This window comes from Stegodyphus dumicola, chromosome 11 (genome assembly GCF_044657685.1).
Source record: "Stegodyphus dumicola isolate Sdum_Otavi_A_Nest chromosome 11, ASM4465768v1".
NCBI classification, from domain to species: Eukaryota; Metazoa; Arthropoda; class Arachnida; order Araneae; family Eresidae; genus Stegodyphus; species Stegodyphus dumicola.
Genome location: NC_140778.1, coordinates 22,627,121 through 22,646,990, shown reverse-complemented (window position 1 = coordinate 22,646,990; position 19,870 = coordinate 22,627,121). Strand labels below are relative to the sequence as shown.

At 34.8% G+C, this 19,870-nt stretch overlaps 2 protein-coding genes across 2 annotated transcripts in view; both read left to right on the top strand.

Annotated features, from left to right (window-relative positions):
* LOC146993844 (uncharacterized) overlaps window positions 1-19,870 on the top strand; it is a 222,568-nt gene that overhangs the window by 95,762 nt on the left and 106,936 nt on the right. The gene's annotated exons all lie outside the window — the stretch shown is intronic.
* The window catches only part of LOC146993845 (uncharacterized), an 85,425-nt gene that overhangs the window by 15,828 nt on the left and 49,727 nt on the right, over window positions 1-19,870 (top strand). The window contains exons 3-5 of the mRNA XM_085826254.1: window positions 10,316-11,131; window positions 11,244-11,544; window positions 16,328-16,454. Coding sequence (XP_085682380.1) covers window positions 10,316-11,131; window positions 11,244-11,544; window positions 16,328-16,454 — 1,244 coding nt within the window. The remainder of the gene's footprint in view (window positions 1-10,315; window positions 11,132-11,243; window positions 11,545-16,327; window positions 16,455-19,870) is intronic.

Sequence of the window (19,870 nt, the reverse complement as noted above, 5' to 3'; positions counted from 1 at the left end):
ATTTCATTTTAAATTTAAATACTTATAAAAAAGTATTTTTACATTTAATTACATAGTTTTCTTGCAATATTTAATATGATTTTCATTGATGTTTTTTACATATTCTTTTTTGGCTTGTATTCCGTTTGCTTATTCTAATTGTTTTTAATCTGATTAGAAATCCATAGCTTAACTTTCACCCCAGTTCCTCTGTGATTTCACTAAATGTACTTGAACTGCATTTTTCACAATTTGCAGTGAAACTTAATATACAGCGTCTCAAAAAAGTGATGGGACACTTGTGTTTTACAAAAGGAAACTGCAATAAAATAAATTTAAAAAACATGTAAAATATTTTGTGGGTGTGTTTCATACTTAAATTTAGTAACAATTATTACATGACATACATTTTCTCAAAATATTAAAATATTAATTTAATAAAAATACAATTGTTTAGAAAGGAGCAGAAAATGGCTCACTTAAGTGATGGGACACTACGTACTATGCAACAAAAATCGTCTGAAGTAAGCAATAAAAATATTTTTGGGGTATTTATTTTTACTCAAAAGTAATTGCCAATAATTTATAAAATCGTCTGCAGTATTTCTCTCCAGTTTGTTTTGGAATTTTTGTGTTTTTTAGCTCTGTGCAGCCATGAGTGCTAAACGAAAAGAAACTTTGCCTGGAATTCGAAAATTAGTTATTAATTTGCGTATTGAACGTGGAAAATCTATTAGAGAAACTACTGAAACAGTTAACTTCAGTCATTCAACAGTTTTCAATATCATTAAACGATATAAAAAGAATCATATGATTCAGGATAAAAGAAGACCTGGCCGACCATCAAAACCTATCCAATGGAATAAAGCGAATTATCGTTCGAAATATTTAAAAAAAATCCAAGAATGAGTGCTCCTAAAGTTTCTGCTGATTTACAAGCATTATATGGAGTAATTGTTAATGCTGAGACTATTAGAAGAGTAATTCGATCTACTGGGTATCACGGTAGAGCAGCCAGGAAAAAATTCTTCGTAAGTGAAACAAATAGAAAACTCAGACTGGCTTTCGCAAAATCCAACATAAATAAGAATTCTGATTACTGGAATGAAGTTATATTTGCTGATGAGAGTAAATTTAATATATTTGGTTCTGATGGTAGAATCTTGGTGTGGAGAAAACCCACGGAAGAATTTCGCAAACAGATCTTGGTGCCAACAGTAAAATATGGTGGAGGAGGAGTTATGGTATGGGGGTGTATGTCGTCCGCTGGAGTTGGTAATCTTGTTTTTATTGACAGTATAATGGATCAGTACAAGTATACTGACATTTTAAATCAAAATTTGAAATCTTCAGCACGAAAATTGAACCTTCATAACGATTTTAAATTCTACCAGGACAATGACCCCAAGCACAGTGCTTTGAACGTTAGACTCTGGCTGCTGTATAACTGTCCTGAAATAATAAAAACACTCCCACAATCTCCACAATTAAATCCCATAGAGAATATTTGGCAAGAATTGGAATCAAGATTCGCAAACACACCATTTCTTCAAAACAACAACTAAAATCAGTGCTTCAAGAAGAATGGGGTAAAATCACTCCAGAAATCACAAAAAAATTAGTCGAATCCATCCCAAGAAAATTAATTCATGTTTTAAAAGTAAAAGGAAATCCAACAAAATATGAAAACCTTTTAAAAAGTAAAATTTTTGGATAAATATTTGATGGAAAAGTAAGTGTCCCATCACTTAAATGAGCCATTTTCTGCTCCGTTCTAAACAACTGTATTTTTATTAAAATTTTAATATTTTGAGAAAATGTATGTATATGTAATAATTGTTACTAAATTTAAGTATGAAACACACCCACAAAAAATTTTACATGTTTTTTTAATTTATTTTATTGCAGTTTCCTTTTGTAAAGCACAAGTGTCCCATCACTTTTTTGAGACACTGTATTTTAATTGTAATTGTTGTAGTCGGATGCTGCAGACAGACGATTATGTAACGGCTGCGCGAAGTCGACAGAAGAAGCACCACATTTGATTGGACTATATTTTATTATTCTTATTTTTTCTTTAACTGCGAACTAAGCGGGGAAATTCCCTTTTCACTCAGCATATGTATGCACTTGATAGAGTAATGTAACGTTTTCCACTTGTGTGAGATATCCATATGAAAATCTTTATATTAATAATCCCTGCTGTGATTACTAAATTTGAAACTTGCACGTTGTAGCCGTGAGAGATGCAAGATAGTAAATTTGGCGTCTGCTACTTTATATTTCTGATGAAGTATGGATATAAAACTTTTGAAGGCAAAGCGAAAGTTTCTGAGAACAGCATTTACGGTATGCTGCAACGATATAGCACCGAAGAACGGAAACAAAAGTTTAAAAAGTGACGAAGCCAGTACGTTGTTTAAACAGATTCAGGACAAATTCACGCATTTGGAAACAACTCAAGAAGTTTCGAATTTGTTGCTACCCTTCAAGACGAATATTCGGAGGATTTTTTGAAAGCAGAAGAATACCGAGACAAGTTCTGCTTGGTTTGTTCGCTGTTAGAAAATGCAAAGAAAGGAATTCGATTACGGAAGGAACAACTACCAAGCAAAAAAGAAAATTCAAGCTTCCGAAACTTGAATTGAGTAAATTTAGTGGAGAACGGAAAGACTTTCTTGCCTTTTGGTCCCAGTTTTAAAAAATTCACAAAGATGATTCTATTGTGGATGTAGACAAATTTCAATATCTGTTACAATGTGTGGTGGCAGATTCTAAAGCATCAAGACTGGTAACAAATTTTCCGCCAACTAAAGAAAACTATTCAAAGGTGATTGCACAACTTAAAGAACGCTTCAGAAGAGATGAACTTTTGGTTCGGATTTATGTACGGGATCTACTTTCCATAGTAATGAAAAATGCTGCTGGACGGATTAAAGGAGATTTAGCTGAACTTTATGATTTACTTGAGAGCAAGCTTATGGCACTTGAAAGCCTCGGTAGAACTAAGGAAAAATTTCCAGAATTTTTAGAGCCACTTGTTGAGTCCTGTGTACCAGAGACTGTTCTTCGTGCGTGGGAAAGAAGCCGCTCGATGGAAGATACTGCGTCCCAGCAAGATAGTGCGCGCTCTTTAGATAAACTTTTGTGCTTTCTTCGAAACGAAGTGCAAAGGGAGGAAATGATTAAGCTTGCTTGTACTGGGTTGGGAGCTTCACGTTCTGCACATTTGCGTCCACATGCTAATGTTCCGGGTTGCTCTACAGCTGCTACTGTGGTAAATGTTCAAGACAATACAGGTAGGCGAAATTTACGTTGTATTATTTGTGAAAAATCCCACAATTCTGGGGAATGTTTTTCTGCTCGCAAAATGTCTTTAGAAGATAAACGAAAACTTTAGATGCAAAAGCGCACCTGTTTTCGCTGCCTACGAGGTGGACATAGTTCATGCGCATGCAAAAGTAAAGTAAAATGTTTAACTTGTGATGAATTTCACTATCCCATTGTGTGCTCAAATGGAGAACCTGTAAAGTGAAATGAAACTGACAGTACTGTAATTTCAAGTACTGCATTGTCTAATCAGTCAAATTTAATGAAAATGTGTATTGCAAACACTTGTTTTAAAAATAGTATTCGAAGGTAGACAACTTACTGTTCGTACGATTTCGGACAGTGGCGCTCTCAGAAAGGGTGATCGCGTTTTTGCAACTGCGTCCTAAATCGAAACAAACCATTATAAACGGTTTGTTTGAGGGGAGAGAGATAAGTCCTAATTCCCATTTAGTGTTTGATGTTAATTTAAGATAATTTGAGGGCACTTACGACCATAACTTTGAAGTACTATCTCAAAACAAAATTATGTGGATGTGTTCCAAAAGTAGTTGATCACAATACCGTGAAAGAATTAAAAGAAAGAAATATTGCCTTGCCTGACTTGAAAGCTAAAGTATATTACATTGAGTTGCTTTTAGGAGCAGATGCCATTGGGAACATTATTACTGGCAGCTCTCTGAAACTGAACTCGGGTGTAACTGTAGTTGAGACTAAATTCGGATACACTATGATTGATAAAGTGAACAGCTTATCTAAAGAACCTACTTCAGCTACTATTCCAGCATTACTAGAAAATAATTTGTGCAATAATGTAGTTTCGTTGCATTGTGCTAATCTTAGCGTAACTGAACTCTGGAATTTAGATGCCATTGGCATAATAGACCCAACAGAAAATGTTAAACGTAAACTTGCTCACTCTGACACCGTTAAGCAATTTAAAGAGAATTTAAATGTTCTTCCTGATGGTCGATATGAATTGCCACTACCCTTTAAATCTGAAATTCTGTTACCTAACAATAAGTCTATGGCTTCAAAGAATGTGTTAACGAGGAAAATCAGTTAGATAACTATAAGGTACTTTTTAAGAAATGGGAAGACCTAAAAAAAGGTAACTGAAATTGATAATTTGAGTTATTATTTGCCCATAGACCTGTTATAAAGCATACTAGCCAGACAATGAAGGTAAGGCCGGTGTCGACTCTTCAGCCCGAGAGAGAAATCAACCGTCCCTAAATGATTGTTTAAATAGAGAGCCGAATTTAACTGAACTCATACCTAATATAATTGACAGGTTTAGATTGTATTCCTTTGGTTTATCATCGGATATAGAGAAAGTTTCTTCAGCTGAGTATTATCCCAGGACATAAAAATTATTTGAGGTTTTTTTCTTCCAACTCTCGAAGAACCTATGATTTACAGACACTGCAGAGTGGTGTTCGGCGTTTGTTCGTCTCCGTTCCAACTCTTTCCATCAATAGATCATTTCTTGGATAATTCCCCTGCCGAGTTTGACGATGTGACCCAAAAATTAAAGCATTCGTTTTGTGTTGACAATTGTGTCACCGGGGTTCACGATATTAAACAGCAAGAAAATTTTATACTTAAGGTGACAGAAGTAATGGCTCGAGGATGTTTTGACCTACGGAGTTGGGAAAGTAATGTTCCAGGTCATTGTATTTCCCGTAGTTCATGTATAACTTGTCTTCTTGGAATCTTATGGGATTTGGATAACGATACATTAAAATGTATTCTTAATTATTCAATGGATAATGATATAAGTAAACGTAATATTTTGGCTATGGTACATAAAAATTTTGATCCGCAGGATATTTTGAGTCCAACTACATTGTTACCTAAGTTACTATTACAGGAAGATTGGACTATGAAATTAAAATGGGAGGACCCTTTGCCAGATAACATTCAAAAAACTTTTCAGAAGTGGCAGGATGAAATTAAATATCTTGAGAAAATCAGTATTCCACGATATGTAGAGATAAATGAGAATTCAAAGTTACATCTATTCGTTGATGCATACAAGAGCTCCTATGGTGCATGTGTATACATTAGAACTTGTAACGCCTATGGGAGTCAAAATTCGATTGATCAGAGTCAAATCCAGGCTAGCGCCGCTAAAATCTCTGACAATACCCCGGTTAGAATTGATGGCCTGTTGCATTGGCGCGAGACTGGTACATTCAGTATACGCTGCCTTTCATTTGCCAGATTTGAAAATTATTGCATGGAGTGATTCTATGGTAGCACTCTGGTGGATTAAGAACCGTGGTGATTGGTCAGTGTTCGGTGCGAATAGAGTAAAAGAAATAAACAGTTTGATTCCTTCTCAGTGTTGGCGCCATGTACCAAGTTATTTAAACCCGGCAGATAATGCTTTCAAGAGGCTGGTGGGAGACGTTAGTTCTTGTAGTAAAGGAACTGTTGAGAAGGACACTCGGTAACGCAGTTCTTACACCAGAGGAGTTGTACACAGTATTGTGCGACTGCGAGTCAATAATTAAATCTACACCTCTTACCTATCTGCCCGAAAATTCGGATAATTTAATCCCACTTTCCCCAGCCATGTTTCTCATCGAGAATCGTAGCTTAGGTGTTCCCGATGTTGATTTCTGCGATTCGAAAGGTCTTCGGAAACGGGCTAGACATCGCCAAAAGCTGCTTAATGATTTAAGGCATAGATTTAGGAAAGAATATTTAGGCTTTCTGGTCCAAAAGAAGAAGGATCCATCGTCAGAGCTACGGCTGGGTGAAATAGTGCTAATAGGAGATGAAATCCAAAAATGAATGCATTGGCCTTTATCTAAGGTCATTCGACTAATTCCTGGGAAAGATGGCAAGGTGAGAACTGTAAAACTGAAGACTCAAGGTGGTACGCTGCTTCCCCATATATTGGCTACAGATGATATCTCAATAATCATCAAGGCCAACTTATACTCAAGGCCTGCCAGACTGAACGAAATTCCGGATCCCAGTTTTCAGTGGCTTTCGTGAAATTCATCACTAGGTGGCGCTCGCATTCTGTTACACTTTTGCTATATGTTCTCTATTTGTAATATGGCTCGTTATTAACAAAAAGGGCATTTTATTAAAACGTGCTGCTGTAACTAATAGTAACATAGGATGGTATATTGTTACGTGTTATTCTGCAAAGTTTTCTTCCTTTTAAAAAATGTTTACGATTCTATTTAAATAATTATTCGCAGCATAGAACTGTAGAACGGATAGCATTTCCATCAGTTTCATGTAACACGGATTTAATAGAAAAACATAATACACAATTTCTTAAAAAAAAGCCATCATCATGTAAAATTTAAAAGCTTTAAAATTCTTTTGATATGTTTCGCTCAGTTTTTTTGCTTAAACAAGCTTCTTAATATGTGCGTTCAGCTTCATATCATTTTTTCGTCTTCCTGAAATAAAAATATTTTTTTATCAGACTGGAGATAATCTCTGTTTTCTGCATAAATGATATTTTAATATATATATATATATGTATGTAATAATAAAATTCCATAGTCAAGAATAACTTAAAATTCTAACTGTATGTTCTTTTCATTTTTAATGGCGACGTTCTCTTATTTGAAAGTACGTGGAATTAAATCCATAGCCCCGTAGTCAAGTTGTTTTTCCCGCCTCTTCTACACGTACAGTTATAGAATGTTCTGGGAATATTTAAAGCGAACTGGATTGGCTGACGTCATTTCTTGGAAGCTCCGCCTTTCCAGAGGCTATAAAAGGACTCGCAATAGAATATCGGGGGCTTTTTCTTAAATATCACGATGCAGTAAACTTCATACAAAAAGTTATTAGTAATTCTTTTTATTTACTCCAGATATCTGATTTTTGTAACTGATATTTCTCCTGAATAATAATAAATGGATCCTTTTTTTTTAAACTTATCGTCTGATAATTTAAGCTACAACTAAAGCTGGTATATCACACACATATATATATATGAATTTAATGCAATTAAAATTTAAGAATGAATCCAATAAGAATATATTTTATAAGAAATGCTGCTAATTGCGTTAACTTTTTTACGAAATTTATTACTTTTTAGCTCTCGTATTTGTTATCTTCGATCCAGAAACAGTGGAATGCTGTCTGTCCCAGCTTCAAAATTTTAAAGCGCATATCTCATTTTAATTAGTGTGATGTATCAATATGCTGTGCCTGAATTTGTGTCTACCTGGTTGAGTGATTTATGGTTGCACTTGAAGTAATAGAAATTCATGTCGAATCCATTGGTACTATTCCGTTTTGAGGACCGTAAAAATTTGCAGCGAAAATGTATGCGCAAAAGCGCCAAATTTAGCAAAGGTGCCCATTTAACAGCGCGCCAAATCTAGCATACCCGCTGATTTCAGATTGCGTAAGTTTATGTAGTTCTATATTTCTTAAGACGCCATTGAAATAATAGTTTGATTTTTAAATCCTTTTTTAATACCCTATGCATTTAACAATTTGGGAATTGCCCATGACGAAAAGTCGGCAATTGAATTTTGGGTAAAGTGCAGAATCACCCACTGTTTGACGCGTTTTTAAGAATTGCACATACTCCGTATCCATGTGCACATCGACCTATTTTCACTTAAAAAAAAATCCCAGAATTGCACAAAAATGGCACTGCGCACACCCATGGCTTTATCTATGTATACATCGACCTATTTTCACCTAAAAAGTAAAAGAAGATTGACAAAAATTCAATTGTTTTTACTCTTGTAAAAAGCGGCAAACAAATAAGTGAGCGATTCTACACTTTATCCAGAATATTTTCAAAGAAAAAGGATCATTCATTATAGAAAATTACGTTTGAACAACCAACGAAATGAAATTATGCTTTAGCGATAAGTCAGTAGCGAAATAGCGATGCAGGCATCCATTCAGTTATGTTTAGCAATTTTTATATAAATTATAATAATGATCTGAAATAGTTATTTACTCTTATGCTTCCATTCAGTCATGTTTAGCCTTTTTCATATAAAATATAATAATAAAGAAGTATTATATGAAATTAACCTTTCATCTAAATTAAAACATCAATCTTAGAGAGTTATTTACTATTATACTTCCTTTCTTTCTGCAATTATTTTTGGCAGCATTGGCATCAACAATAGTTTGGCGATTGTTTACGACCCTCGAAACCGAATAGTACCTACTTTTTGTTTTAGGGAATATGGCTTTATTTTTTAAAATATGCTATCATTGATATTGAAATACTTGGTATTCAACACTAGCAGTCTTAAAATTTTATATTCTCTCCCTCCCAAACTAGTTGCTACACTTTAGGTCGAAAGTTTTGTCCCAAATTAGGTGCTACATTCCCAAGTAGGTGGAGTCATAAATAACTTTCGATGCAGTTTAGTAGATGGACATCAGTAAAATTATAAGGTGTACTACAAGGAATGTGACGCTGCATACTAGGTTTTCATTCTCAGTTTTTAATTTCCACAAAAGTAGCACTTATTTTGGGACAATTTTATTGACGCAAATTTAGACGGTTCGCAGGCTCTTAAGCCACGCCCCATTTAGTAAGGACTATATCGCCCGTATTTCAGAAATATCGTGGTTATGTGATTAAGGTGAAGGTCGAGGGCTGTCTGCCTAAAGTGAGGGTTGCCTTCATGGCAGAATTTCTGAGGCAAACTGACTCGTATAAACAAGACAGATCATTGAATTTATATTTAATTAGCTTGAAGATTTTAAGCGATTACTGATGGAAGAGTCCTTACAAAACGGGCGTGGCTTAAGGGTGTGCGAAAGCTGGATTTTTGAAACTAATTTGGTACTGATTTAAGGAGGAAAGTGCGTGGTAACTAAAGTTGTTCTTGATTGATAACGTAACACCCTGAAATTTCTGGAAAATGTGCAAACAAAATCATAAAATCCTCGGTATCAATAATCAGTTCTGGAATGTAGCAAGTAATTTGGGACAGAGGGAGTATATGATTCATTGTGAATTAATGTCATACATGTTATTATTATATGCTGTAGGTGATATTGAAATACTTGGTATTCATCACTAACAGGCTTAAAATTTTATATAATATTCATTGTGACTAATGTCGTATGTCATTATTGTATATAATATTAATGTCATTATTGTATGCTGTCCGTGATATTGAAATACTTGGTGTTATATTGAATATTTGTAGTGCTGCGTTTACTCTTCAGAGCTCTAAATCTGAATTATTTAAAATTTTATTTTTTAATAGTTCCTAAAAAAGTATTTTATATTAACGACCTAATCTTCTGTACCTAAAACCATATCTCTTTTAAAAATACTTTTTCTCTTATGTATTAACAAATTTTAGATCATAATTTTATAATTTCTTAATTACATATTACAGTAGACGTTTGTTTTTACGAACCTCTTTTTTACGAACACTCTCGATTTGACGAACTAGCGAATGGTCCCGAATACACTCCCATAGATGTAATGTAATTTTGCGCTCTTATTTACGAACTACAAATCAGGAAAATTTCTTTTTTGCGAACTCAGTTTTCATACTTCTGCGTGTTTCATTGGGACGAAGTGTGAAGGTCAAATAAAATCTCCAACTATTTTGAGGCAGAAAGTGCGAAACATTCAAAGAAGTACAGTAAGGAAGGAGGGGGCGGAGAAGAGGGGGAATTAGGACAAATTTATGGTGTTGTTTGTTGTAGGAGGCTCTCAGAAGAGCATCGGCCTGATGTTGTTGGGTGGGGGGTGAGACCATTCGTGTTAAAGGGGTTTTGGTTGCTTCTAAAAGAGAGTTGTTGCTTTTTGTAATGTCATAGTCATTTGATCTGGACAACTCAATCAGTGAAGTCTCGTTAGTAGAGAGGGAGATTGGGCCAGTTTTTGTTAAGTAAGATTCTTAGAGCTATGTCGCAAATGAAGAAACGAATTTGTTTAGCGGTTGAAATAAAGAAGAAGATTTTAAAAGAAGTTGACGAAAAAAAGTAAGACTCAAATTGTTCAGAAATATGGAATTCCTAAAAATAGTTTATCGACGATTTTAAAGGCAAGAGAGAAGATCTTTGGAGCTAAAAACGGAAACGATGAATGTGGACCCTCCTCTCGAAAATATTTTCGAGAATCAAAACACCCAAATTTGGAAAGGGCTTTGCTTGTTTGGTTTCGAAAGATGAGAAGCTTAAACATTCCAATTGATGGAAATGTACTTAAAGAACAAGCACACTTTTTTGCTTCCAAATTAAACATCAAAGATTTTAAAGCATCGGATGGTTGGTTACAGAAATTTAAATTTCGGAATGGTTTGAGTTTCCGGAAAGTGTGTGGTGAAAGTGCAGCAGTAGACACGTCATCAGCAAATGAATGGAAAGAAGAAAAGTTGAAATTGCTTCTTTCTGAATACGCTGCAGATGACGTTTTTAATGCGGACGAAACGGCTTTGTTTTTTAAGATTTTGCCAGAAAGAACATTAGCTTACAAAGGAGATAAATGTGTTGGAGGTAATAAAGCTAAAGAGAGACTTACAGTTTTGATTGCAGGCAACATGACTGGGTCACAAAAATTGCCTCTGCTCTTTATTGGAAAATATCTGAAACCAAGGTGTTTAAAAAATGTTCAGAAGATTCCTGCTGCATATTATGCTAATAATAAGGCCTGGATGACTGGCAACATCTACGAAAAATGGTTGAGAGATTTAGATAACTGTTTTTCAGCAGAGAAGCGCAAAGTTCTCCTAATCGTGGACAATTGTACTGCACACATGGAAGTCACTTCAGGCAATCCGTGTGGAATATCTCCCACCAAATGCAACTGCAGTTTTACAGCCAATGGATCAGAGGATAATCAGTAGTTTCAAGCGAAAATATAAGACAGTGCTCTTGCAAAGAGTAATCCTTGGCTTGGAAAGGGAACAACCTTATCAGACTGATATTCTTGGTGCAATGCATTTATCAATCAGTGCATGGAATGATGTTTTAGATGAAACAATTTCTAAAGCCTTTCGACATGCAGGTTTTATTAAAGAAACAGACGTAACTAAAGAAATCCATGACAATAAATCTCACGACGAAGATGAGGTTCTCATGCATGAACTTCGCCGTAGAAATCCACAGTTGCCAGAACTTTCATTCGAGGATTTTTTAAATGTGGATTCTAATGTCATCTGCACGGAGGAAATATCGGATCACGATATTATTAGCAGCATAATCAACGAGAATGAGAGACTTTCAGATCTAGAAGAAGAAGAAGAAGAAAATGAAGTAACACCAAGACAACAAGTTTAAAACAAGCTACTGAATACTTGTCAGAACTTAGAGACGATTTTTTGAGGCCAGTGATAATTGTGAAATGCTAACAAATATAGAGAAGATGGAGTCTTGCATTGTACAATCTGTTGTTTTAAAACAGACAAAGATAAGAGATTATTTTGTTTCAACAAACAATTTCCGATGCCTTTCTAAATTACGAACTCTCGATTTAACGAACTGTTTTCGTAGTCCCTACGAGTTCGTAAAAACGAGCGTCTACTGTAAATAGTGGCCTTAAACTATTTTGTTGCACAGGACAACTGATATTAATACGATGAAAATTTTGCGCTGAAATAGTTTATGTTCTGAAGCTACCTGCTAACTTCGTACTATATAAATAATTTAAAAGTAAAACATGTGCTCTAAATTACCTTTAAATTGGAATAGGTGATTCTAATAAGACTAGTGTATATCTAGATGCAAGCAGGAATTAAAATCAGAATCAAGTAGCTGACGGTTATATATGAAAAAGAAAAATGGGATAACTTGAAATTTCATGATTTCTTTCTAAATAAAAATATTTTAATTAAAAAGAAATGTATAATTTCTGACTACTACAGATTAATCATTTTTAAATTTTGCATATAACAAGAGGCTGTGTCTACCCGTACGACGTCGGACGGTTAGCTCAAACATGGTAAAAATGCTAAACGTCCGACTAGTTGCGCAGAGACACTTTCATGATTTCTGCGCATTCCGACCAGTCGTGAAGAGATGTTTGTTTACATTTGTGTTGATTATGATGAATTGCTAGTCTAGTGCTAGAATGTCAAGAAAAAGTTATTTATTATTTCGTTTGATGACTAATTACTATCATTCTTTGATAGATATCTAAAACTTTATATAAAATAAAAAACTTTAAATATATCTGAATATTATTCTTGTTTTAAATTGCTGATATTTGACCATTTGATACAGATACGGAATTTACACAAATAATCTTGAATTACACAAATAATTTAATACAGATACGGAGTTTACACAAATAATCAGAATTTCTTGAAATTCTTATCAGCAGATTTAGATAAATCATGCATGCAAGCAGTAAAATCACATTCTTATGAAACGGAATTGAAAAATCATCTTAAAACCTTGTGTAAATTTTCTGTCATGCGTAGCTAAATATTTCTATAAAATTGCATACAGAAGCATTTATATACATAAAGAGTGTGTTCAGGAGATTAATTCAGAAATATATTTGCATATGCTTGTATGTACGGATGTAGGTGTTCATGTAGCATATGTATATGTGTGTACATACATTTGTATGTAGAATTTCATTCATAGTTTGTGCATACGTTTGTGTGTGTGCACACACCTGTACGCACATACATACAGATACACATGCATACATACATACATTTTTGAATCCGGTCTCGAAAAAAATCTTGCTGGAAAAAAAAAAAAAGGAACTAATCCTTAAAAAAAGTTTAGAAATTTTTTATCATAATTTTGGTTTCTACAGCAAACTGTTGTGTGTGAGTTTGTTTAAAACTCTTAGACATCAAATTTAAATATAAAGACGTGAATAATTTTGAGCTTTTGCTAGTGTAGCTGATGATTTATTAAAAATACGATTGACTCTCTTATATTTAATATTGAAAAGAAGGAGGGGGATATGTACAAAATTATAATAAAGATAATTCTATATATATTTTATGGTATTGAAGTATGATAAGAGATGATTATTTTTGTTAGAAAAATTATAATGTTATGAATATTTTCTAAAAAAATATTTTCCTAAAAATAATTATGTATTATATTCATGCATATTTATACATTAATTTATATATATTTATATATTATATTCAAGTAATAGATGGCATATTTATATATTCTATTTGAGAAATAAATGGCAGCATTATGTCTTGTCATTAACGTAAGCTTTACCAAAAGAACTTATAGGATCAAAGCACCTAATTTCTAGTATAAGAACTGTACTTGGAATGTCCCCCTTTTTTTTTCTCTCTTTTTCCCTGTAGAATTTTTGCTTTATACTATTTATAGATGTGACATCTAAAAATCTGCTTGGCTTTTTTTTATCCAAATATCTAAATATGGAAGTCTGAAATAATGCAATATATTTGTATGTATATAGAGTAAAATATTTGTAAATTTTACATAAGTACATTATTAATCTAAGATAATGTATTTAAAAATATTCAGTTTAATGCAAATATGTGAATCAATTTATGCATATAAATTTTAAGTATATGACTTCTTTTGGACGTTTTAAGTAAACAATAAAAATTAACCTTTTTATTATGTAATTAATCAACTAATGTTGATCGAAGTAGTCAGAATCCACTGACGTATGCAGGTTCTATTTATATAACTGATTAAAAAACAGGAACTAAATTCATTTACCTTTTCTGATGCATCGTTGAATCTGACGTGATGTTTCAACTGGCAATCTTCTTTACAGAAAAACCACAATTCTATTTCTTGACATCACATTTTATTTACATAAAACATTCAAAAGGAAAAAATTAATATTTAAATACATTTTCTTGTACAACCTCTCTTTTTCTCTTACGGCTGTACGAAACATTTTATCCGTCCACCACACGGATTCGAAACCAAACTATCTAAAATTTACAAAAAAGAAGAATAATAATAAAAAAACAAAGTTTTAATTTCTCTCACTAATGGAACCTCTGGCGCCCTAAAGCGGGAGAAAGACACTTTAGATGAACATTTAACATACTCCCACCTTTAATTTAACCATATTGGATGTCCAGTAATAGACTGCATGCATCTTAGGATTTCACCCACTGTCACCACCACCAGCTAATGGGGATCATTAGTATAATCATTAGTCTCCCATCATGTAAAGACGGCTCTCCAGTGGCCGAGGGGTAAAGCCGATGAACTTGGGCCGGGGTTCGAATGCCGACAAGCAGATTGGCTGCTAACTAAGCGTTTTCATGGTTTCCATATGTGTAACCTATATACAGTCCAATTTCCCTTAGAAAGTCTTTCACGAAGGCACCCATTCCCTTAGACAGGTAGCCTTCGAATGCTTTGCCATAACTAAATAAACTGAACCCAACTCATCATCTGTATCAGTTCTTCATAGCATGCCGTGGTTGTTTGTGGAAAACCACTATCAGAGTTGGATTACCCATTAAGGAAAGTAAGCACGTGCTTAGGGCATCAGATAAAGGCGGCGTTACAAAAAGGTGCTTAAAGGTTCAAAGAAAGAGTGCAAAGGCACCACAAAAATAAAATTCTCACTACAGATTTTAGAAAGGAATACATAGTGCAGTTAAGCCAAGGCCGAGAAAGAGGGAATGATGAGAAAGAAACGTTATACTATAGATTTATGTGGAGGCACTAAAATCTTTGAAGTGCTTAGGGCATATAAAAGTCTAATTTGGCAACGAGCATTACTAAACCTTCAGATAGCTGCACCCTTTGTTCGAAATGTGATCCAAACTGCTGACATGATGTGTATAGTCGCACTTTGGCCTTCTTTCAAACTTCCAGACAAAGTCGTCCAGATATTGTCTGTAAAACTGTCACACTGAGATTACAAATCGATGTTGTTAAAACCGAATGTACCGTGCAGTAGCTTCCGTCCATGTTTTGAGAATATACCACTATCATGCTTTATATCCTCTCTTGCGCCCCACACATGTCATGTTCCGTATATGTACATGCTGTACAAACCGGACCGTAAGTGATCTCCTAATTGATCTTTTTGTTGCATCTTCTTGTTTGTACTAACGTTACATTAATTTCTCCATTTCATTCTTAATTTTGATTATTTATATAAGTGTAGAACTGATCAGCTATCGTGGATGAATTCTTAAATCGCAATATTTTACAGAAGCGGAAGCACGCTGTCCACTAGGAAGGTTACGATTTATGCTACTGACCGGGAAATTTGCCTAGCCACAGATGGGAACTGTGTGTATCCAAAATTAAATAAGATACTAAGTCACTAATTTTCTCTTTACTTACCGCTTGCCTTCGCGTTCTAATTAGAAGCACGTTCGGCTGGCAATCGGGAAGTCCAGAATGGAAATCCTGGGGCGGTAATTCGCTGATATTTCCTCTTCCAAATAAATACCTAAAGGCTCAACCAACTAACCAAGTGGTTCCCAAACTAAAATGCGGTAGACGATAATTCTTCACCACCAGCAGGTGGTGATTAGGTTACCACCTCCCCAACTGTCCTTTAAATGGAGAAGAATGTACGGATTTTTTTTTCTAGCCGCATGCTTCCATGATGTAATCGGAAGAACTTTAGGATGGCTGTCTTTAACCCCTTAACTGCCGCGGGCGTATATATACGATATATACGCCCGCGGCAGTTAAGGGTTAATGCTCAGCCGATGCGTTAACTGCCCCAGATGCGCCCAGATGCGCAGCCGATGCGTTAACTTTGCGAATAATTTTAGGTGTAGCAGTGCAAAGCAAATGATAGCAGTTTGGATGGACGTATATATACGCCTGGGGCAGTTAACGCATCGGCTGAGCAAGGCGTATATATACGCCCGCGGCAGTTAAGGGGTTAAGCCCTGATTTCGAAGCCGAGTTAGGTCATTTCTAATATTTTTTTTGGCTCCTAAATAAACCTAATGCTATACATCACCCTTCTATGGTGTTCTACACTCATCTACAGTAGCACAATCGCAAATAGTACTTTAATATCGAGATTAGCGTACATAAGTGACTCTGAAATTGCAGTTTCGATGGTAATGATTCAGAGGCACATGTTCTACTGTAGTGTGGATTAGGTCAACATAATCCATATACAACTGGCTCACAATCCTATATGTTTTTGAGATGTCTTTCTGGAGCTGTTTCCAAACAAAAGGGTGCTGACCATTCTACATACGAGGGCCATCCAGGAAGTAGATTACGTTTCCGTCTGTGTCCGCTAGGGGCGGGGCTAGCGCGGCCATCTTGGGGTCAGAGCGTTGCGCAGCTCAGTCTGCATCTAGCCGTGCTAGTGAGAGGTTCGTGCTGTGCTCCGTTCAGATACTGTGACGGTTTGAAATGTCTGCGTTAATTGAAAATCCCGCGAGCTGCGAGGTACGCTCAGTAATAAGGTTTCTGACTGCAAAAAACTGTAAACCGATAGAAATCTATCGGCAGCTTCGTGAAGTGTATGGGGACAACATTATCACTGAAGGTGGAGTGCGTCAGTGGGTCATAAGATTTCAAAATGGCCGAACCAATGTTCACGACGAAGATCGAAGTGGGAGACCCAGCATAGTGACCGCCGAACTTCTCGAAAAAGTCGATGCTAAAGTCCGTGAAAATCGAAATTTCACAATAACGGAACTTTCTTTGAGTTTTCCACAAATTTCGCGAAGTTTGTTGCACGAAATCATCAGCGAAAAGCTTGGTTACCACAAGTTTTGTGCAAGATGGATTCCAAAAATCTTGACAGAGGACCACAAAAATCAGCGAATGGCTGCAGCGTTGAACTTTTTGGACGCTTACCATAAGGATGGTGACTCTTTACTCGATCGCATCGTTACTGGTGACGAAACATGGGTGAAACATGTGAACTGTGAAACGAAATTGCAATCAATGCAGTGGGGGCACACAAGTTCTCCCCAAAAACCCAAGAAATGCATGCAAACAATGTCGGCAAGGAAGATGATGGCGACTGTTTTTTGGAACAGAAAAGGTGTAATTTTGGTGGACTTCCTGGAAAGAGGCACTACAATAAACTCTCAAAGGTATTGCCAAACTCTCCAAAAACTCAGAAGAGCAATTCAAAACAAGCGCAGAGGAATGTTGAGCTCTAAGATCTTGTTTTATTCACGACAACGCCCGGCCCCACACGGCAAATGTCACTCGTAAAGTTCTTGAATCTTTTAAGTGGGAGTTGTTTCCTCATCCGCCGTACAGTCCCGACCTGGCACCGAGCGACTTCCACCTATTCCCAGCAATGAAGAAGTGGCTGGCTATGCAGCGTTTTGATGACGACGCACAGCTGCAAGAAGAGGTAACGAAGTGGTTGAAGGCGCAGGCGGCCGAATTTTTCGACGAAGGAATTTCCAAGCTCGTACATCGCTACGATAAATGCCTTAATTTGTATGGTGACTATGTAGAAAAGTAGTATTTGAGTGTGGCTTTCATCTGTATATAATAAAATTTGTTTCCTATATTTTGTTTATTTTTTTTATTCCAAAACGTAATCTACTTTCTGGATAGCCCTCGTATTTTAGGCGAATGATAAGGCCTTGCAGCACCACTATAGGGTTTGCAGTCATACCCTGTTATACGACACTTGAACCATTAGCATCTATGTTCAATTGTTTTATTAGTTTATGTGCATACATTTCTTTGTCATATGTGTATGTATTTTAATATGAATCTTTTGTAGAAAATAATTTAGACTTGCGTACATGCATAGTCAAGCTAATTTGCTATACGAAAATAAAATAAAATTAAAAACCCTGTTCCTTAGAACATTTCAACTGGCTGTTTACCCAAGTCACATATATTGCTATTAGCACCAGAGGTGAAATTTAAATCGACCACTTCATTTCAAAGTTATAAAATGGACATTTGTATATTATGTTATCTTTTAGTACATGCTCAGCTGTTGAATTTTTATGGCAAAGGTTCTGAGGGCTATCTGCTTAAAAGAAGAGATGCCCTTCTTTGAGCACTTTTTGAATGAAACTGACTTGTATTCATATTAAACATAGGGAAAACTGTAGAAACAGAGATGCAGCTAACCCATTTGATAGAATTCAAACCTAAATTGTATCACAAGTATTCTGTGGTCTTATCTATTTGCAGCAGATCATTATCAGACATATAAAATACAGTGATATCAGTGAATGAAATTAAAAAAATAGTTATAATTCCATTTTGCTACAAACTTCATACGCAGAAAACAAAAGAAATAATGCTTTGAATTTTGCTCATCAGAAAAAGCATTAAATAACACAGCACTTTTGATGATCACGGTTAATTAGTGTGTATATGTGTGTGTTTTAATTAGTGAGCTGTTCTAAAAGATATTTCTTCGAATGGTCAGACTTTCTTAATTTCTCAACCAGATTAGCAGCATTGTTCATCTCACATGAGACAAACTTAAATTAAGCTATACATAATTTTTCAAACAGGGCACATAAATTTCTATATAATGCCTAACATAAAATACAATTTATGTTAGCCATTATGTAGAAAATTGGCTAAATAAACAGAAAATCCGTAAAAAAATACAGCCTCCTATTCCACAAACAAAAAAAGGACAAATAATCTTAAAATCAAATTCAATGATTGCAGACTATGGTAATAACAATTTATTCAAAATGAATGTAGATGCAATATTTTACTTTCAAATATGTCAAGAAACTCATAGTGATCATCCAGCTAATTCAGTTTGATTTTTAAAAAGTGTGCATTGAAATAAAAATAAAATAAAATAAAATAATAATAATAATAAAAAACAAGAATTTAAACAAAAAAGAACGAGCTTTTCATTATTAAAAACTGTTATGACCTAGAAGAAATCTAATCACATCTTTTCGCATTACCATCCATGCACACCAATCACATAATCATCCAGCTAGTTGGAGAAAAATGGTTATAGGTAATGAATGTATTTTGCTTTCATTAATTCTCCTGTTATGAAACTCAGCCAGATCAGATTCGTGAATTTAATTGTAAAATACGGGTATTGAGAAGCAACTGTCATTCGCGAAGGGCTTGGGCATATTGTAGATGACAGTAGGAATTTGCCCAGGAGTTGGCCCATAGTTACTAATGTCTATTAAACTAATGTCAATTTAAAAAATATGTCTCTGCAATAATATTTTATTAAATTAATTATGTGAGGTTTGTTTGTTGCATTATGAAAAATGACCACTATTTATGAACAACTTAAGATACTTAACAGTAATTTATCATCACATAATTACAAAAAAGAAATGTCTCTCTTTGAGTGTGCATATAGTGAGCTTAGATATTCAAAAAAAAAAGTATACTTTATTCAGTATTATAATATATTATTCTTATTAATGATAATTCTTAAATAGATAAGAATGAATGAATTTATAAAAACAGTCATCTCAACCTTCATAATAAATGACACCTAAAGGTTTTCTCAAAATTTAATACAGTTATTCCCATACATGTTGATTTGGCATCTTATCATGACAGTTGTTATGGCTAAACTATTATAATGCAAGTAACAGAAGAAAAAAATCAAAATACAAAATGCATTTTAAGTGAGAACAGGCCACATCATGCCAAAATAATTTGTACTAAAATTCCAGTCATAAGCACAAATATACAAGTA